Below are 22,731 nucleotides of genomic sequence, written 5' to 3'. Positions count from 1 at the left end.
GAGCCCTGTGATAGCTCTGCTCTGGGCATGGAGCCTACTTAGGATTCTCTCTCTCTCTCTTCCAATTTCCCTCTGCCCCTCCCCTCCTTCTAAAAGAAAAAAGTAAAAAAAAAAAAAATTTAAGTCATGAGAATAATGCATTGGAGAAAGGTTATAGTCTGTCCAACAAGTGGAATTGTAATAACTGGATATCTTTATGGAAAAAAATTAACTCAATCCATATCTCATACCATACACAATAATTAATTCAAGATGGACCACAGACCTAAATGTAAAAGTTAAGACCATAAATCCTTTACAGGAAAGTGTAGAATTAGCTTCCATATTTGAGGGCAGGCAAAAGGTTTTCAGATACAGAAAGTAATAATCCATGAAAGAAAAAATTAGACTTTGTCAAAATTAAAACATTATGCTCATGAAAAGATATCATTAAAAAAATGAATGAGATTGATAAACAACAAGGAAATAATCAAAAATCTTTAACTGACAGGCCGGAAGTCGGGTTGTGCAGGGTCCGGGAGGAGCGTTTGACTGCTCGCTGCCTCTGTGTTGGGGGATCCTGGCCGCCATGGTGTCAGATGAAGATGAATTGAATCTTCTAGTTATCGTTGTTGATACCAACCCAGGTTGGTGGGGAAAGCAAGCCTTAAAGGAGTCTCAGTTTACTTTATCAAAATGCATAGATGCTGTGATGGTGCTGGGAAATTCTCAGTTATTCATGAATCATTCCAACAAACTTGCTGTGATAGCAAGTCACATTCAAGAAAGTCGATTCTTATATCCTGGAAAGAATGGCAAACTTGTAGACTTTTTTGGAGATCCTGGCAACCCTTCTGAATTCAGCCCCTCAGAGAGCAAGGATGGGAAATATGAGCTATTCACAGCAGCAAATGAAGTTATTGTCGAAGAGATTAAAGATCTCATGATCAAGAGTGACATAAAGGGTCAACATACAGAAACTCTGCTGGCAGGATCCCTTGCCCAAGCTCTTTGCTACATTCATAGAATGAACAAAGAGGTTAGAGATAATCAGGAAATGAAATCAAGGATTTTGGTGATTAAGGCTGCGGAAGACAGCGCGCTGCAGTATATGAATTTCATGAATGTCATCTTTGCAGCACAGAAGCAGAATATTTTGATTGATGCCTGTGTTTTAGACTCAGATTCAGGACTCCTCCAGCAGGCCTGTGACATCACAGGGGGACTATATTTGAAGGTGCCTCAGATGCCCTCTCTTCTGCAGTATTTACTGTGGGTTTTTTCTTCCTGATCAAGATCAAGGATCTCAGCTAATCCTCCCCCCCCCCCCAATTCATGTGGACTACCAGGCTGCCTGCTTCTGTCATCGAAATCTTATTGAAATTGGCTATGTCTGTTCTGTCTGCTTGTCAATATTCTGCAACTTCAGTCCCATCTGCACAACGTGCGAGACAGCCTTTAAGATTTCTCTGCCTCTGGTGCTCAAGGCCAAGAAAAAGAAACTGAAAGTGTCCGTGTGATCATAAGATTCCTGCGCCCCTAGAGCCTATTACTAGGAATTGTGTGGTGGGATCTGTGTTTGGAGGCCCTGAAAAAATACAGTGCATATGAAATAATTTTGAATGAAGTTTCTTACAGGAAGGATTTCTAGACCATTATCCTCATGCTGTGCTTTTGGGGCACTGTGTTATTTGAGGGAATCATTCTATGCAATCTTTTCAGACTGGTTTTTGCCCACAGAAGGAGAAGAAAGCATAAATTAGTGAGTGAGATTTTTTTTTTTAATAATGGGGTGATCATTTGTCAGCTTGGCCTGCCTGATTACCGGCTTTAGACTCTTACCTGTCTCTGTTGGGTTCTGCCTGTGAAATGTATGACCAGTGAAATTTGAGCGCAGTTTTGGAAAAAACGAACAAGCGACCATGCAGTAACAGCATTAACCAAGATAGACCATCTTCCTTGAACCAACAGCTGAATTTGACGATAGTCATGTAAATAAAATCTATATTGTCTAAGTTGAGATTTGGCTTCATAGACTAGCAGGTAGTTTTGCTTTTGCCTGACATCACCGACATCACATGTGTGTCTGGACACAGTCATCCACATATTAACTGTTTGTCAATCAGTACAAAGTCTGATTTTAAGTGAGGGAGGAGGGGGGTGCAGTACTCTGGGAGCAATTTTTTCTTCAGAGATAGTTGTGTGAAGAGCTTATATGTGAAAGCCAGCGTCTGGGTTTGGAGGGGGAATTTCTTGGTGGAGAATGGATTCTTTACAGTTCAGTGTTGTCCCCCAGATAGAATTCTTTCCTTTTGTAATGAGGGGGAAAAAAGCATTAATGTTGGAGAACTATTCTCTAGAAGCTTTGGATTTACTACTGACAAGTGCTATAGGTTGAAAAGAAAAATTATTTGTAATTTGAACAAGAAAAAACTTATTTTTGTATGTAACTTTGAAGATATTAGAAGTCTTTTTAAATTCCAGTATAGTGTATGAAGGGTTTTCAGGAATGGTGGCTGGTTTGGTTTGTTTTTAAACATATATTGATAAAAACAAACATTTGTATATTGACAAAAATCCATTTGTGTACACAACCTTGTACGTAAATAAGATTTTAATTTTCTCTTTATACCATCTCAGAAGCTGAGTCTCATTTAAATAATTTGTTATTTGGCTAGATGATTTCAGGTAGATTTTGTACTTTGTGGATTTATAATTTTGTTAAATACAAACAGGTTTTAGTGGTCACTTGGGAAATACTGATCCTTGAGTTTGAAAATTTTATTTGTCTTTTAGAAATAATATTTAATATTTCATGCCTTAGTGTAGGAAGTCTAGGAAGTCATCAAATATCTAAAAGATGAATAATTTCAAAGAAGCTGGTCAGGTTCTTGTTGCTACTTTTTCATTTGTTTACTGGCTTAATTCTGTTTAGGTTTTATTTTTTTGACTGTTGTTTATGGTTTATATAAATTTTTATAATAAAATAATTTAAATTTTCAAAAAAAAAATCTTTAACTGACAAAGGACTAGTATTCAGGATATATAAAGAATTCCAAGTACTTAAGAATAAAACAACCCAATTTTTTTAATGGACAAATTTTGAACAGGTACTTCAGAAAATATGTAGAAATGACCAATAAGTACATGAAAAAGTACTCAAGATCATTGATTCTCAGGGAAATCCAAATTAATACCAAATGAGATAGCATGACATGCTCACAAGAATGGCTAAACTTAAAAGATCAAGAACACCAAATGCTGGTAAAGATAAGCAGCAACTAGAATACCTACATGTCGTTGTTGAGAGTGTTAAATGGTTCTACTAAGTAGCAGAATGGGCTAAAAGTTAATAATAAAACTAAATACATGGTCAGGCATTATCCAAAAGAAATGAAAATAAGCAATATTAAAAGTAGTTTTATTCATCATGGCCCAAAGCTAGAAGCAGCCTAGATATCCAATCATCAATAAGAAAATGAATAAACAAATAGTGGCATATTCATACAACAGAAGACTAATTTGCATTGCTTTTTAACAAAAGATGATATATATACAGGGGCATCTGGGTGGTTCAATCGGTTGGATTCTTGGTTTCGGCTGAGGTCATAGATCTCATGGGTCATGGCATCAAGCCCCACGACAGGCCCTGTGCTCAGCATAGAGTATGCTTGAGTTTCTCTCTCTGCCCCTCACCCCTCAACAACTCTTACGCACATCCATGCTCTCTCTCTCTCAAAATAAATAAATAAATAAAATTTTTAAAGATGATATATACAATTTTGATGAACCTCAAAAACAATGCTAAGTGGAAAAAGACAATATAAAAGAATGTAATTTGCATGGTTGCATTTATATAAATTTCTAGAACCAATAAACTTAATATACGGTAGAAAATAATCACAACAGTTATTGCCTCTGGATGTTAGAAATGGGGATTAACCAGGGAACTATATGATGAACTTTCTAGGATAAGGATGTTCTATTTGGGTACACAGACATATACATTTTTCAAAAGTCAACTAATATACCCTTAAAATCTGTATATTCTTATGCATAAATTTTACATTAAAATCATACAATACTGTTACATAATATTAATGTATATTATACTAGATAACACTGTATTATCTAGTTATGATAATCATGAACAAATATTGAACTCTAATGATATGAAGTTGTTAGAGAAAAGTGTGCAGGTGTCTGCAATTTACTTAGATGAATGTAGAACTACATAGATGAATATACATGTGATAAAACAAGAATAATAAAGTGTTAATGGTAGAATCTCAGTTTGGGTTTATGGGCTTTTACTGTAAAGTTCTTTGAATTTTGTCATATGCTTGGAATATTTCAAAATAAAAATATTAGGTGTTCTTATGAAGTATATGTATTTGGGGGGAGATTTATGTATCTCTGTGTGTGAGTTCATATACAAGTATTCATGCACGTATATGTGCTAATCGCAATTAGGGAGCTCAGTGACATAAGAGAGATAACCTGTTTGTAGCCATGTTCTATGTTATAAAGGCCTCAGAGCCTTGTATTGGATCCAGAAGTTTTTTCTAAAGAAATATTCGGCCCTGCTCAAATGAACTTGCTTACGCTGCTTACACAGGGAAGATGAGCAGGTTTGAGCCAGTTCTGGGCACCTCACTCCTCAAAGAGGTCTCACTGCACTGTAGATTGGCAGTCAAAACTTGCAAACATTTCACTAACAACAAAATGGGTTCTTTTCCTGTCACTTCTAGAAAAAAATCAGTTTCATTCATTGAAAGATACCTTTCTCTTTGGATCACGCCAGACCACCACAGATCTAAAAACATTTTTATCAAAATAGTGGACACAATATTGTTCGGTTCCTCCCTAGAAATGGCATTATCTTCTAGCTGTGCACTGAAGGATTTTAAAGTGTCTTGTAAGAATTTCATTATTAATATTTCATTAAATATTTCATTATTAATATTTCATTAAATATTACAAGGATGTTGCTGACAGCATAATCCAGTATCATTCAGTGCCTGCCTCCTGAGAACCTAATATAGCCTTTTCACTGATTTCTTTTCAGGACAAGTATAACTTATGTTGAGTGCCTGGTTTATTGTTATATGGATAGTGTGAATATTATATCTAATTGCAGAGCTCAGAGCCAAACTTGCAGTGCCCCTCTACAAGCAACCCAGTGATGAGTACTAACCTGTAGATAAGCACTCTAAAATCATAATACTTTGCTACCTTTATTTCCCCATCCCCATACTTTCTATCTGCATTTTTTTATACTAGAGTATGTTCTAGGTTTCATTGTGGCGGCTCATACCCTTTTTTAAAAAGAGGTCGTTATTTTTTTAACCCAAATTAGCTCCTATAATAGATTTTGTCCTTAATATAACTAGTGATCATGATCTAATTTGTGTTATCACTATGTCCCTCTGTTTATTTATATATCTTTGATGTTATGTTTTAAAACCATAAAAAATTATTTCATCTTGGGGCAGCTGGGTGGCTCAGTTGGTTAAGCAGCTGCCTTTCACTCAGTTCATAATCCTAGAGTTCTGGGATCAAGCCCCATGTATTCCAGCTCCTTGCTTAGTGTGGAGTCTGCTTTTCCCTTTCCCTTCCCCTTAGCCCTTCCCTCACTTGGGTGCTCTCTCTCTCTACCTCCCTCCCTATCTCACTTGCTCACTCTCTGTCTCTCAAATACATCAATAAAATCTTTTAAAAACAATAATTAATCCCTTTGAAGTAACTAAAATAAATCAAGTAAAGGGCTATTTTAAAGAAGGAAGGAAATATTTCAGTAAAGGACATTCCAGAACACATGCCCAATCAGCCAAGATGTAAAATGTTAATAGAATGTTCCCTTCTGCTGACTCACTGGAATGAAATCAAATATAAATGTATTTAATTACCTGCATTCAGCAACCCATTAATCTAATATCTCCATAACAAATGAAGAAAGAGTGGATTTAAGGCTTACTAGGAAGGAGTGTTAGTGACCACACATCATACAGTCTACCTGCTAGTTTTGTGGGTAATTGTTTCAAAGAAAAAGTAGTCACCTCACACCTTTTCTTCTGCAAAAGACAGAAGATACTTTTGTCACAAACTCTACATGGATTATGGGGTAGATATTATATCATTAGAATCAAGAAATTAATGAACTGAATCTATAGCCTAAGAGAATTTTATAATACCAAAAAATAACAATTACATACTAACAAAGAGATGTTTACTTCCATTGCTTCAGCAGTAATATTTAGGCTGTTTTTCATGCAACACTGCATTGTAATAGGCTAGCTAGAAAAGGAGAACACATTTTAAAGAAGACAACATGATATTTGTCCCAGGAGGTTCATAACTTTAGGTGAACAGAGAAACCCAAATCCCTGAAATATCCGAGAACACGTGTGAAGAGAGGTACAACCACGAGGACTACTGTGGGCTCTGTGTCTCAAGCACAAGCACAGAGGGGAAATGGGGCAAAGGGGACCACTCCTGGGGACATGCCTTAGGCCATGTCCTGGGATTTCAAGAAGCTTGGCAGATATGCTGGTGAGTAACCCAGAATAGTTCCATGAGGGTGGAATGACTCACTGAGATTTGGAAAAATATGTATTTCACAACTTAGTAAGAGTAGCAAAGTTTTCAGTCTCCTCTCCTACCCCCTACCCTCCAGTATAGACCAGATATTTCAGGAGGAACACCTTCTTTTATGAACACATCTAGAAATTTTCATGTAGTTTAGTTACCAACTATAAACAGTACTGAGGCTTTTGACACAGCAGTGTCCACTAAGCTCCCTTTATTATTTTTTTTAAGATTTTTATTCATTTATTCATGATAGACACAATGAGAGAGAGAAGCAGAGACACAGGCAGAGGGAGAAGCAGGCTCCATGCAGGGAGCCTGACATGGAACTGGATCCCAGGTCTCCAGGATCATGCCCTGGGCTGAAGGAGGCACTAAACCGCTGAGCCACCCAGGCTGCCCCCCCCCCTTTTTTTTTCACTAAACTCCCTTTAAAAGTAAGCACAAACTAGTCAAAAATAACAGAGAAGCATCCCCAACCTAACATCATTAACCTTACACTAAAAAGAACGACCTTGTTTTCTTTTTTACAAAGGCAGTAAAATTCTTAAATGTCCTAATCAATTTGTGTCAAAAAGAAAATGAAAGGCAGAACAAGGAGAATTCTTAGCAATGAAACCACAGCATTACGTTCATCTGAATTTTGAATTTAAAAGCCAGCACATAATTTCTTTAAAATTGTTTAAAAATCTTACTTGTAAAAGAAGTTGGAAAATCAGCTCCAAACCAGCTGGAGGGAAACGTAGTCTGACAACTTTGAAGGATTCACATCTAAAATCTTGACACATACACACACACACAGAGCATTAAAAAGGGGAAAAAAAAAAAAACCTTTCCACAAACTTTGAAACCACGTGACTCCAACTTTAGTCCTGTAGCAACTTCTCCTTTTTTTTGTTTGTTCATATTCAAAACTTCCATGCTAATGTACACAGATTTATTATAAGCAGGTGGTTTGCATTTAGCTCTTCTCTGTGTAAGTATGAACTAGAAATTAAGTAATATCTTTTGGTAAAAAGTTGAACATCTTTCCTATAATTGTTCATTATTGTAAAGATCATAAACTGTCATTTTACAGGTAGGTCAAAAGTATTTCCATTGTTCTTTGATATCTTTGCCATTAGTTTCACCTAATTTATCAAAGGGTATTATTATTGAAAAGTATACAGTAAATGAAAATCCAAGAGGAGAAATGTCAGTAAGAAACCCTGGTCCCAGCATGTCCCCGGCTACAGAGTAGAACCTTCTGTGGAGAGAGGCTACCAGAGCCTGTCAGAAAAAACATAGTGAAGGGTTCATTTATAATCCACTGTTTGTTGCAGTATTTGGCACAGCATTAGTATTTAACATTACCTTTAATTATTTTTAACTCTTACCAAAGAAGCAAATGCCATACATAATCCGGGACCCAAATAAGCTAGGTAGGATATTCTTTTTTTTAGATATTAGTGTTCATGGAAAAGCAAAACCAAACAAAACCCATATCCAATTATTGCAATATGGTCTCTGGGTTTAATATTTCTCAAACTAGTTTTAGCCCTGTCCTGCGTAGGTCCATATAGAAACTCCTTTCTCTTTCATCTTCAAAACAGACCAATGCTATTGTTGTGCAGAGAGAAAGTAAAAGCTTAAAAATTCCTTTTGCTGTGTAAAAGATTCAGGCTTATGCCTATTGAGAAATTTGACTTTTTAAGTAAGATTATTAGCCACAGGGATCCCTGGGTGGTGCAGTGGTTTGGCGCCTGCCTTTGGCCCAGGGCGTGATCCTGGAGACCCGGGATCGAATCCCACATCGGGCTCCCGGTGCATGGAGCCTGCTTCTCCCTCTGCCTATGTCTCTGCCTCTCTCTCTCTCTCTGTGACTATCATAAATAAATAAAAATAAAAAAAATTTTTAAAATTAAAAAAAAAAGATTATTAGCCACAATCTAAGTTGATCAAAATGTGCAAGGAGTTTCTTGGGGGGAGGGAGGGTGGTAAAATGCTAAATTTGAGGCTTTCCTCAACTTTTGTTTTTTAAAGCACAGAATTTATTTTCAACTCAGCCTCAGTGTTAAGTGTGAATAATGGAGATAAATGGCAAATATTTACTGACATCACTAATAAAATTTATTAACCATTTATTTTTTTTTAAATCTAAGACTGCTTTTTCTGGAAAGATCATAAAACTATGTCTTTCTTAAAGATTTTATTTATCTGAAAGGGAGAGTGAGTGAGTGAAAGAGAGAGAGAGAGAGAGAGAGAGAGAGAGAGAGAGAGAAAGCATGATCAGGGAAAGGGGCAGAAAGAGAGGGAGATGCAGCCTCTCCCCTGAGCAGAGAGCCTGATGCAATGCGGGCCTCAATTCCTGGACTTGGGGATCATGACCTGAGCTGAAGGCAGACACTTAACCAACTAGCCACCCAGAGCCCCTATAAAAACTATGTTAAATTTATTTTTCAAAGATAGTTCTTAGAGACTCTGATTTAAGTGCAGTAAGAAACAAACGAACTGGAGAAAATTCTTAAAGGCCAAACCAAAAAATTTAGTCTGGAATTTTCTCATTAGATTCCTTAGGATTAAAAATAGCCATCAAAACTGAACAAACTTAAAACATGTCATTTCTAGGAAAATGGCAATTGAAAAATATACATCACCAGGCTCAACCAGGTGGTGATGTGACTTTCATTCAGTAGCAAGATGTATTTACCAAAAATAAAGTAACCTATTTTTTCCATTATTCAATCACAATTTCATATTGTCCTGCTTAGGAAGTCTGGAAAATAACAATGTAAAGTTATTATCATTGAAGTATAGGACAGGTGTTCATGGTTAGCCTTAGCCCTAGACAGTTTGGTACCTCTGCATAGTATTAATAAGTGTAACCAAATATATTTAAAAAGCAAATACCCAGCCTCCTGTTGCTATGGAAATAGAATGAACAATAATAAGAGTTAGGGATCGCCTTCAAAACATCTTGGTTAGACTCCTTCTTGAAAATGCCTCTCTTCTGCTTCAGGTAACAATCAGAAAGAGTAGAAAAATAAACTGAATATTTGTAAAACTTTAAAGGTCAACTTTTATAGCACTTCCTGGCAAAGATTCAAATCACTTCAGACTATCCGTTCTGAAATTTGGCTTGAAATTCTGAGTGCTGCCTGTAATAACTTGAAACATCTATCATATTAGAATTTTTCAGTGGATAATATGTCATTTTAAAATCAAGGAAAATTACTTTGAGGTGTGTTAAACCTTAAATGTATTCGACTTGTGGAAATTTAGTTGGAACCCAAGTGCATCAATAAAACAGAACAGGAAAAAAAGATCCAAAATAGTAGTCAAATCAGCCAAGGCAATTTCAAAAACATTTGCATGAGCAACTTTGCATTGGTTTTACATGTACAAAGTTATCTTTTCAGCTACATGGTTAGGAATGAGAATTCCACCATAAGCAAAAAATAAATATTAAACCCAATAATCAGAATGAAACTTTATATATTTTTTTAAATTCAGTTCAAGAGAATTGTACAATGACTACTTTGATAGAGACATTTTGAAGTGATCCAACCTTTAAGTAAGTATGGGAATTAACCTGATGACACCTAAATAAATATAAACAAGTTAAACATAAAACAACAGATCTAGTGGGGCACCTGGGTGGCTCAGTCCATTAACTTTCTGCCTTTGGCTCAGGTCAGGATCCCAGCGTACTGGGATGAGCCCCACGTCTGGCTCCCTGCTCAGCTCCCTCTCTCTTGCTCATGCCATCTCTCACTATCTCTCACTCTCAAATAAATAAAATCTTACAAAACAACAACAACAACAACAATGTATCTAGCATGCTACAGGAGTTATTTTTAAGGTTTGGTAAAATTGCCACTAACTTGCATAGCTATCAAAATATGAGCTATATTATGCTCTTCCAAATTTTTAAAATGCTATAGGTGCTCAATAATATTGCCATAATTTAGAGGCAGAGTGAACTTTCTCTCACTGAAGGGAAAGCCTGTAGGAGGTGCTCACCAAACACTTGTGAAATGAGTGGTTATATCACAATGCAACTCATATTACGTGCTTGGTTTCCTTAACCTGAAGTCTCCATTTATTAAACCCACAAGCATTTAAAATAACACTCAGCTTGATTTCAATGGCATATTCTAACAAATTCTACCTGATCATGGACACAAGTAAAGATGAGATGCATTTTTTTTCAATAAAAGTTGCTATTTTTGTTACTTACTCTTGCAAGACCTGACCTAAATTTCTCTTCATCAGGTAGACAGATTTTTGAGATTTTTCTAATTGCTCATCTAGATGAAGAAGTGAAATACGATGGAGGAAGTGGTTCAGTGTTGACTACCATTGGGAAAATGTTGTTAAACCTTCATGCATGTGGCTTATAACATTTCAAACTCTTCTTTGAGATATGATAGTATACTGCACTTTTTTTTTTTTTTTTGGTAATTTTCACACTAATGTGCCACCCTCATTCCAGTTCCCCTATATTACTTGTTCGCTGTACTTAATAACATTATCATGTGGCCATGTAAATTTACCAGAGATTTCAATCCTCTTCCCTTTTGATTCAACATTGAATTTGCCATAAAATCCCACAAATTTCATCCATGAAATCAATTTCACTCAGATATGTTTCCTCCTGTCCATTCTCATCTCAACTGCCTTGATTCAAGCTCCTATAGTCTTTTGCCTAGATTTTGCAAGAACCTGCTAATTAAGCCTGCTGACCTCTTTGCATTTCAACCCTCCTACTACTTACCAGAGCTAACAATGATGTGGACAGGTCACTCACCCAGTTTTTAAAAATTTTTGGTAAATCCACTCCACAGTCCAATGCTGTTTACCTTCCTGTGTTCATCTTTCACTACATATCACCTACCGTGGATGTGCACAGCAGGCACTCAGAGGTCACGATCCCAATACCTTAGACCTGCCTGTGTGTGCTATTTAAGGGCAAAATGCAATACTCATAGTTGGAAATGCCTCACAAAAGAGAGAAATTTGCTTTATCCAAATGCAAGACATTTCTTTCTGATTTAAAATAATGATACTAATAAAGTGAAATTACATAAAGCACTAAAAGTAACACAAACTATTTCTAAGTAGTTTATAAAACATATGCTGGAAAGAAAGGATAGGGCAAATGATCTTTAAGAATTTTTCAGTTATTTTGGTCCATAAAGTCTACTCTTTATCTACATGGATATTTTCAGAGCAAAGAACAAGAAAAAAAAAAAGTTAAATTGCACCTAAAAGTTCAGTTGGACAAAAGGAAAAATGTTCAATAATCAACATTCAGTTAGTGAGTCTTTCAATATTCAATAGCAAAATCAATTGCTTCACTTGCTAAAAGGATCCCAAGACTCACTCTACAGAAAGGGAAACTGAGGCAAATAAAGATTAAAAGACTTGTCTAAATCAATGGTTCTCAACCATGAAATTCAGATATGCTGATATCCAAGTAACATCAAACTATTCGTTATTAGCAGGGTATCAAAATTTGTGAGTGATTTATTTTAAAAAGGGATGGATTCAAGATTATCTTTGTAATGCTTCAATTTTCTTTTACTTGTATCTATTGTGCCATTGCTGAATAGTGCTCAAAGCTACAATGCTACATTATCTCTTACCAGTTTTTCCCCCTCAAAGATTGTATGTGTCAGTAAGGTGATGTCGATTTCCTAAGACGTGAGGCCACTTCAATTTGATATTTTCTTCTTTCAGTTTTCTCTCTACTTATAAAGGATTGGAATCAAGAAAGATGCTAAGCATAATTTATAAAAGTTCATAAGTAGCATTTGTTTTAAAACCAGACAGCATTCTGTCCAATTTTGTGTCAAATCCAGCATTATTGACAAACTTCAGAATATTTCTAGATAGATTTGAAAAACCTCATTGAAAAATACTTTCCTCAATAGTTTTTTTAATTGGATATTCTTTCTTTTTGGAAGTTGGCAAAATTTAGATAATTTCAAATAGAATACCAAATTGTCCATTTGTCTCTTTCATTTGACAAAGAAGTTAAATATGTAAAATCCTGTAAAAAGATATTTTACTTGTTTATTTATTCATAGCAGTGGGGGGAGGAGCAGAGGGAGAGGGAGAGAGAGAATCTCAAGCAGACTTCCCCATGAGCATGGAACTCCTCAAGGGGCTCAATCTCACGACCTGAGATCATGACCTGAGCTGAAATCAAGAGTCAGAGGCTTAACTTACTGAGCCACCCAGGTGCCCCTGAAACATAAAATCTTAATCCAACCAACTGAATCTGGATCTGTTCAAAAGTACTTTTGTTAATGATCTATATTGTTTTGCCATTTTACTTAAACAAGACATATTATCAGCATAACCTAATTCCAAAAAGGAATAAAGTTTCAGTAACAACTTTGAAGCTTAATTTTTTTTTAGTTTAACAAAAAAAATAGTTCTTTTAAATTTTGATCAAAGTCTAGCATAAGCTACTTTCAATTTGAAAATGAAAATGGCCTTGCTTTTCTTTTTTTAAGATTTTATTTATTTATTCATGAGAGACATAGAGAGAGAGAGAGAGAGGCAGAGACATAGGCAGAGGGAGAAGCAGGCTCCTTGCAGGGAGCCCGGTGTGGGACTCAATCCCGGGACTCCAGGATCACGCCCTGGGCCGAAGGCAGGCCCTAAACTGCTGACCCACCCAGGGATCTCCCTGGTATTGCTTTTCATTTGAGCAGCTTGCCATAGCTTCCTATATTTGATTTATGGCCTCACTAAATCTGTGATGACACCTCCTGTCGATGGTAATGACTTGGTAATTGTAAAAATAAGGAGTATGAGAAAAATCTCTTGGTCATTTCACAAACTGACTTAGAAATTTTAAAATGCATCATTCCAGGGATTGGAATTGTAAATTTTTGAGGTGGAGTACTGCAAATCATTATTTCCACATTTAATAGTAGTTATATTGATTGATAAAGTCTTAGATAAATTATGTATAACATGGCTCTTCCATAAATACACAAAAATAGTTTTTCTTAGTTACCTTGGGTGGTACCCACTTTAAAAGCTCAAGAAATGCAAAAATTCTCAAACTGCCCTAGAATTCTTCTATAAATAATAATTTGCACTCTGTTGAATTTGAATTCTGTAGATTTTTCTTTACTCTTCAATTCTGAAGTTGTTATTTTTAAGATAAAAAGGGAAAAGAAAGCAGAATTTCTTGTTTCTCCTGAAACAGCTGAATACTTAGTCATTTTCCTAAGAAGCCACTTCGGTACAAAACAAAAGAAAACTTTGGACCAGGCAGATGGTTTTATTTACATAGGTAAAGTTCACATCTGAAGAGCTTGCCAGTCTTGTAATACCACATTGTCTAAATAAGATTGCCAAGCAACTTGAGCACTCACACATTCACGCAGCATAAATGGCCACAGTAGCATTTATCTTCCCCAACAGGTGCCTGCTATCCACTCCGGGATCCTCCCCATCCCCCAGGCTCCTCCCTGCTCTCCTGGGCCTGCAATCTAGTCTTCCCTTCCAAGAACTGAGTACTGCTCTGGCCGGGCAGAAGTTAAGCAATCATGGAGCATCACCTCCTTAATCATGAAACCCATGAAAAACCTACCTCACAGAGATCCTGCATTTAATCCTCTCCTGTCCTAGCGTTTCTTTTCTAACAGCTTGGCATTGTTTTTCAAGGAGGGGGTTTCTGCTGCTGGAGGTTTTTAATTACTCCAGACTGAGGGCACCTGGCCACAACAGCTTCAACAGTAAGTGAGAAAGGATTTCTAAAGAGCTGACTCCTGCTCTGTATTCAGGAATTGGAACAAAAGATTAATTATGCACACCTGGTGCTGCCCATTTGCTCACAGACTCCAACAAGTTTCACTGGGTTTGTTAATGTGGATGCATTTCCCACTATTTCCCTTCAGCTCTTTATGCATCCTTATTCCCATGGTCATATATCAGAATAAACTTATATTGGAAGAACACACTTTTTCCCCCTGCCAATGTCCATTTCCTCAATTATATCTATTTAATTGATTTGCATGTATTTAAATTGTGGTTAATATTTAAGTTGCAATCGCTGCCATTTCTAAATATGCCCACTACGGATGATAAAAAGTCATGTGGTTGAGTCCATCTAGGTCCTGGACTTGTGTTGTCTCATCTCATCCTGTGGAGTGGTTATTTTGACCTTTGTTGAACAGAGGAGGGGGAGTTAGAGAAGCTCCAGGTCACACAGCTGGTTAGTAGTAGAGCCTGAGTGACCCAGAGTGGTCCTGGGAAACCAGCTAGTTTATGTCTCCTGTTTGCTTATCAGACATTTTGAGGGCAGTAATACCCCAGGTCCTAACTATCACACACACATATGCATCAACACACTCAACTCTACCTTAGAAATAGCTACATAATTCAAGCCTTTTCACCATATCTGCTGCCAACCAGCTTAGGCCCAGTCCCTGTATCCTCCTGTCTGGATTAAAGGAGAACCATCCTAACCATCCCCTGCTTCTATTCTTGCCTCTGTGCAGTCTCCCCTGCACCTATATGCCAGGGGATCCTGTTAAAACTAAGAGCCGGCCTGTTATTCTCCTGCTCAGCACCCTTCTGTAGATCCATCACCCTTCAAATCCAGTTCTGGGTCTTTGCTGTGGCCTGGAGGGTCTATCTGTCCAGCTCCAACCTCATCTTTCACCCTTCCCCTGCCTTCTCCAGCTGCAGTCACTACCCTCCTGGCTATTTCCAGAGCAGGTTGGGGAGGCGGGCTCCCACTGCAGGAGCTTTGCAACCACTGCCTGATCTGTCTGGAAGGCTCTTTCCCAGGTGTCTTCATGGCTTACTCTGTTTAACTGTCACCTTATTCCAGAGGCCTTCCTCCAACACCAGGTAAAAAACGGAACCATTCATGACTCAGCTTCATTTATCTTCAGAGAAATTGACCACATACTGCACATTAGACATTTGCATGTTCACCATCTCCTTTTTCCATGCAACAGAAGCCCTGAGAGAGCATTCGAAATCCCTAGAATGAAGGTTGGCACAGGCAAGGCCTTTGATACGAACTGATCGAATGAATGAATCCATAGTTCTGACAGCAGAGCAACTCCAATTTAGTACCAGCTGTAGGCTACAAGATACTCAAAAGCAGAACCCACATGTGGCAGGATGAACCTACCTGTAGAGCTGTGTTTCTCAGATTCTCAGATTAAGTGGCCTGTAGTCAAATACATTTGGGAAGCACTGGCTTAAGTGAACTTGAAGCAAATTTATTTACTGCAGAACTTCTCAGTGCTTTTAATATCGGACAAGAGAAAACAGTAAATGAAGCAAGTCCCACAGTGCTTTGGCCATGGAATCCTTTCAACACTAGCCACTATGTTCCAGTGACCCTGCTGAATGTTATGCTATTTCCAGCATCTTGATAATTAAAGAGTACTAGTTAGGCTATTTCTTTGTAAGGTATTTTTTCTTTTGTTTTTGATAAGAACTTAATCAGGTTCAATTCCAGTAGCAGTGATCATCCTACAACCCTTGGAAAAGCTTCTAAGAAGGGTCTTGATCTGAAGATAGTGGGTTTGCTGCGTGCACCAGGCTGCCTCAAGACACAGTGGGCACCAGACAGCATTCCAGCTCAGCTCTGCATCCTAAGGCCTCAATGCTCACTGGAGGCTTCCAGCTTCCCAGCATGGCCCTGCCCCTTCAATTCCCCAGGCACTACCAGGATCCCCTTCCCACGTCTTGAGTCACAGAGCTCTCAGATCTACTGCACCTACCTGAGAAAACTTCAGGATTAATCACTAATAACTGATCAAATTCCTTCTCCTCACAGATCATTTTAGTATCAGATCTCATCTCAGGAAATTAGCAAAAACAAAACCTATGAAAAGAATGTGTAGAGGAATGTTCTACTTAGCCTGATTTTTAATAACTGAAATGTAATCAATAATTTAAGTATTATAGTTTGTACTCTTATGGTCAAATCTCTACAAATAGAACACTAGACCCAACATTATATATGCCAGAAGGCCCTTTGGTTCAAGCCTGGCATTCTGACACTTGAGTGTTGTTATTGACTATTCTGAAATGGGGGTGGGTGTAACAGCACAGAAGTGGAAGAAATATAGAATTGACCCTTGAACAAGGTGGGGGTTAGGGGCACCAATCCCCCCTCCCCAGGCAGTAAAAAATCTGCATATAACTCGTAACTTCCCTAAAACTTAACCTCTAATAGCCTACTATTGACTAGAAGTCTTACTGGTAACATAAACACTCAACACAAATTTTGTATGTTATATGTAATGTATACTATATTCTTACAATAAAATAAGCTATTAAGAAAATCATAAGGAAGAGAAAATACATTTACAATACTGCATTTATCATAACAAATCTGAGTATAAGTGGACCGGTGCAGTTCACACCCACGTAGTTCAAGGATCAGCTGTACATCAGGGTGTAAAGCAGTTCTCCACCTGCTCTTTTCTTGCTCGTTTGCTGCCATGTGGCCCATCTTTTCTGGAAACAGAATTCTGTTTAAAAAATGAACAAACAACGGCACCAGGGTGGCTTAGTTGGTTAAGCATCTGCCTTCGGCTCAGGTCGTGATCCCAGGATCCTGGGATAGAGCCTTGCATCGGGCTCCCTGCTCATTGGGGAGACTGTTTCTTCCTCTCCCTCTGCTTGCCATTCTCTCTCTCTCTGTGTCAAATAAATAAATAAAATCTTTTTTTTTTAAATGAACAAACAAGTTAAACAGCAAAAGAAACTAAAATTCTGTCAGGAAACACTAGAGGCAATTAGGGGTTGCTAGCACCTTAGGAACCAATGATGAACTGTCCTGCTGGCCATGGTTGCTTGTCCATTTCATAAGTCAACTGCTTCCTGACATCCATGAGTGGCCCAGCTCTCCTCTGTCTAGATGGAAATATCACCTGGATTCCAGAACACACTGAGCTCCTGACTGTGAATATGTTGAAAAGATCTATCCTGTTCCACCCAAGACCAGGACATTTGGTACATCATGGCATGACTGATATTGTGCTTCTCATGAAGTCATCTGACACCACTCATGTACTTAAACTTTATCATCTATCTTAGCAAAAGAGTGGTAGGGGGGGCAAGATGGTGGAAGAGCAGGGTCCCCAAATCGCCTGTCCCCACCAAATTACCTAGATAACCTTCAAACCATCCTGAAAATTTACGAATTCGGCCTGAGATGTAAAGAGAGACCAGCTGGAATGCTACAGTGAGAAGAGTCCGCGCTTCTATCAAGGTAGGAAGACGGAGAAAAAGAAATAAAGGAACAAAAGGCCTCCGAGGGGGAGGGGCCCCGCGAGGAGCCGGGCTGAGGCCGGGGCGAGGGTCCCCAGGACAGGAGAGCCCCGTCCCGGAGGAGCAGGAGCTGCACCAACCTTCCCGGGCGGAAAGGGGCTCGCAGGGGGTTAGAGCAGGACCCAGGAGGGCGGGGATGCCCTCGGGCTCCCTGGGACACTAACAGACACCTGCGCCCCAGGAGAGTGCTCCGAGCTCCCTAAGGGCTGCAGCGCGCACGGAGGGACCGACCGGAGCAGCTCGGAGGGGCTCGGGCGGCGGCTCCGCGGAGGGGGCTGCGGGGCGGGAGTGCGAATCCACCAGCGCAGGCCCCGGAGCACAGGGCGCCGGGACACAGCCCAGGATCCGGCCTCCCCCGGGGCAGGCAGAGGCCGGGAGGGCCCAGGACAGCGAGGACGCTCCTGCCCCGAACTGAGCAGATCAGCGGCCCCGCCCCGGAGCCTCCAGGCCCTGCGGACGGAGAACCGAGAGCCCCGAGCCCCGTAGTTCCTGCGGAGGCTGAATCCAGGCTTCCAGAGTTGCCATAGCAACTGCGGCTGTTCCTCCTGGGGCCCCAAGGGGTAAACAACCCCCGCTGAGCCCTGCAGCAGGCAGGGGCAGAGCAGCTCCCCCAAGTGCTAACACCTGAAAATCAGCACAGCAGGCCCCTCCCCCAGAAGACCAGCTGGACGGACCAGTGATACTCCCCCGTGTTCCAATACAACTTGTTTTTGGCCACTCTGCACTGAGCAAAATGACTAGAAGGAAAACTTCACCTCAAAAGAAAGAATCAGAAACAGCCCTCTCTCCCACAGAGTTACAAAATCTGGATTACACTTCAATGTCAGAAAGCCAATTCAGAAGCACCATTATACAGCTACTGGTGGCTCTAGAAAAAAGCATTAAGGCCTCAGGAGACTTCATGACTGCAGAATTTAGATCCAATCAGGCAGAAATTAAAAATCAATTGAATGAGATGCAATCCAAACTAGAAGTCCTAACGATGAGGGTTAACGAGGTGGAAGAACGAGTGAGTGACATAGAAGACAAGTTAATGGCAAAGAGAGAAACTGAGGAAAAAAGAGACAATCAATTAAGGGACCATGAAGACAGATTAAGGCAAATAAATGACACTCTAAGGAAGAAAAACCTACATTTAATTGGGGTTCCCGAGGGCGCCGAAAGGGACAGAGGGCCAGAATATGTATTTGAACAAATCCTAGCTGAAAACTTTCCCAATCTGGGAAGGGAAACAGGCATTCAGATCCAGGAAATAGAGAGATCCCCCCCTAAAATCAATAAAAACCGTTCAACACCTCGACATCTAATAGTGAAGCTTGCAAATTCCAAAGATAAAGAGAAGATCCTTAAAGCAGCAAGAGACAAGAAGTCCCTGACTTTCATGGGGAGGAATATTAGGGTAACAGCAGACCTCTCCACAGAGACCTGGCAGACCAGAAAGGGCTGGCAGGATATATTCAGGGTCCTAAATGAGAAGAACATGCAACCAAGAATACTCTATCCAGCAAGGCTCTCATTCAAAATGGAAGGAGAGATAAAGAGCTTCCAAGACAGGCAGGAACTGAAAGAATATGTGACCTCCAAACCAGCTCTGCAAGAAATTTTAAGGGGGACTCTTAAAATTCCCCTTTAAGAAGAAGTTCAGTGGAACAATCCACAAAAACAAGGACTAAATAGATATCATGATGACACTAAACTCCTATCTCTAAATAGTAACTCTGAACGTGAATGGGCTTAATGACCCCATCAAAAGGCGCAGGGTTTCAGACTGGATAAAAAAGCAGGACCCATCTATTTGCTGTCTACAAGAGACTCATTTTAGACAGAAGGACACCTACAACCTGAAAATAAAAGGTTGGAGAACCATTTACCATTCAAATGGTTCTCAAAATATACCCTAAAGACTATAGAACACTTCTGAAAGAAATTGAGGAAGACACAAAGAGATGGAAAAATATTCCATGCTCATGGATTGGCAGAATTAATATTGTGAAAATGTCAATGTTACCCAGGGCAATTTACACGTATAATGCAATCCCTATCAAAATACCATGGACTTTCTTCAGAGACTTAGAACAAGTTATTTTAAGATTTGTGTGGAATCAGAAAAGACCCCGAACAGCCAGGGGAATTTTAAAAAAGAAAACCATATCTGGGGGCATCACAATGCCAGATTTCAGGTTGTACTACAAAGCTGTGGTCATCAAGACAGTGTGGTACTGGCACAAAAACAGACATATAGATCAATGGAACAGAATAGAGAACCCAGAAGTGGACCCTCAACTTTATGGTCAACTAATATACGATAAAGGAGGAAAGACGATCCACTGGAAGAAAGACAGTCTCTTCAATAAATGGTGCTGGGAAAATTGGACATCCACATGCAGGAGAATGAAACTGGACCACTCTCTTGCACCATACACAAAGATAAACTCAAAATAGATGAAAGATCTAAATGTGAGACAAGATTCCATCAAAATCCCAGAGGAGAACTCAGGCAACACCCTTTTTGAACTTGGCCACAGTAACCGGAGAAGGACAAACAGTGTATGTTCTCATTCACTTGGGGAATATGAATAATAGTGAAAGGGAATATAAGGGAAGGGAGAAGAAATGTGTGAGAAATATCAGAAAGGGAGACAAAACATAAAGACTTCTAACTCTGGGAAATGAACTAGGGGTGGTGGAGGGGGAGGAGGGCGGGGGGTGGGGGTGAATGGGTGACGGGCACTGAGGGGGACACTTGACGGGATGAGCACTGGGTGTTATTCTGTATGTTGGTAAATTGAACACCAATAAAAATTAATTTATATATATAAAAAAAAAGAGTGGTAGGGGGATATCTTAAATGATATATTACAACATAATCTTGTACTAAGAGTTTAAAATGAAGCTCCAACCAGCCCCTGTTACTAGAGCCAAATTTAATATGTAAAACAGTTTCATGAAAGATATAAGATGAAGGTGCCACATAAAGTAAGTGATGACAAGTAAAAAAAAAAAAAAAAAAAAAAAAAAAAACAATTCCTAAAGCAAAATAACTATCCACAACAGCATGTCTGTAGGGAAAATGTTCTTGTTGACAGGTCAGTAGGTCAAAAGATAAGGAGCTTCCATAGAGATGATGGACAATGGCCCATGGCGAATGGCCAGATCCACTGGCCCTAACAGTCAGCCTGCTGTCCTACCACCGCACCCCCCCACTCTGTTTCTCACTATCTAGTCAGTTCCAAGCTCCTCTGAGCCTTCACAAATACCAGTGCCTCTGCAGCTACTGGAGCGAATCCCAGGGCAAGGCTTTCCACTCCCCAGGAAGCTCTATCCTTAGGAATAAATGAGTTGGAATTTGCTTAGCCCAAGGCCTGGCCCATAGTGAGCCCTCAAGGAATAGGAGCTAGTATTAAGCCTTCTCTAACAATTTCTTGTCCTTGAGTAAATAACAGTATGAAATCCTTATCTGACTTTTTGTTAAAATCGGTTGTGGACAAGTGTTTGAAATATATAAAATTATTCAAAGAGTTCAAGCCATGCATAAGGCATCACCAAAAATTTCCTACACATAAATAATGCTGCTTACAGGAAATTAAACTGTGATCTGATCATGTGTACCATGTATCAATGCTGTGACCTTAGATCCTGAAAACCTGCCTGGCATATATTCAGTGTTCAATAGATATTTGTCAAATGAATGTACTCTTGGTCACCCGACATATAAAATACCTAAATTGTCACAACAGAGGATTAGGAAGTCTGGTGGCCTGACGTTGGTTCTAATACTGACAAGATCATAGCATACGGCAAGCTATTCCACACAGTTGATTAGAGGTGTGTACTTTTCTGTAGGAAGTAACAAAGTGATCCAAACCCAGAATTCACATTAGTGTTACAGAGTTACTTCAGAGGATTTACAGACGGAAGATCTCTTTTGCTCTGTTGTTTCCATGGTATTTCCAGCTATCGGGTATTTGTAGCAGACATATTTTGGTGTACTTACATTTTTCTTTTTTGTTTACAATGGTTTTCTGTTATTACCCTTGTTGTGCCCAAGATTGCCAATCCGAGAAACCACCGAGGAGCCGACACCGATGCAAACACACGAGGGTTTATTTACAAGCTCGGGCTTGGGTCCAAGTGCACCTGACACAGCGGAGCAGAGACTTGGGCCCCGAGACCTAGAGGCGAAGCAGCTTTCTAGGGGCCACTGGCCCATGGGATACGCAGAAAGTTGCACAGTCATGTGGGTCCACACGCAGGTGGCCCATTGAATTACACCTTAGCCTCTAGTATCCACTTGAGCTGGCCTAGTACTGTGGTCAGAATCGGCACGCAGTTTTGGGGGGCACAAAGCAGGGTTACATGGTTATGAGCCGATTTCCGATGAGGGTGTGCCCAGCGGCTGGACTAGGGTGGGGCAGCGCCTTAAGCAATAAGCAGGTCATGTGGGGGTCATATGGGAGGTGGCGGGTGTAGCACAAAATGGAATCAGTCCTGCTCTGCTTGTCCAGGGGTAGGGGATTTTTGTTAAATTTCCTGGGTCCCACAACCCTCACTATACAAATCAGGAAATGGAGGCTCTAAGAGATTAAGTCATTTGCCAAATGTTCTGTTGCTTGTAGGTGGAAAAGCCCAGGTCTGTCTGTTCTACAGTCCATTGTTTTTCCTGAGACTGTTCCACCATCACCTGTAACCATCCTGAGAGATGATCATTTCACATAAACAAACACAGGGCCAGTCATGGTGTTCACTCTAATGTAGATGAAATGGAATGTCAGCTGAGATGTGGTTCTGCTCAGTATCCATTTCTCACTCTCTCTTTCTAGGATTTATTCTAACTGCTCCTGATGGAGTCCCTGCAACTCT

At 39.5% G+C, this 22,731-nt stretch overlaps 1 protein-coding gene across 1 annotated transcript; it reads left to right on the top strand.

The window, feature by feature from the left end:
* Nucleotides 1-568: 568 nt before the first annotated feature.
* Nucleotides 569-1,650, top strand: LOC129505338 (general transcription factor IIH subunit 3-like). Its single transcript, XM_055318348.1, is given in 2 exon segments — nt 569-1,258; nt 1,260-1,650. Coding segments are annotated over 2 exon segments (930 nt in total). The 3' UTR covers nt 1,500-1,650.
* The last annotated feature ends 21,081 nt before the right edge of the window (nt 1,651-22,731 follow it).

The sequence above is a fragment of the Nyctereutes procyonoides genome, unplaced genomic scaffold, assembly GCF_905146905.1.
Source record: "Nyctereutes procyonoides isolate TBG_1078 unplaced genomic scaffold, NYPRO_anot_genome, whole genome shotgun sequence".
Lineage (NCBI taxonomy): Eukaryota > Metazoa > Chordata > Mammalia > Carnivora > Canidae > Nyctereutes > Nyctereutes procyonoides.
This window is presented reverse-complemented; position numbering and strand designations above follow the sequence as displayed.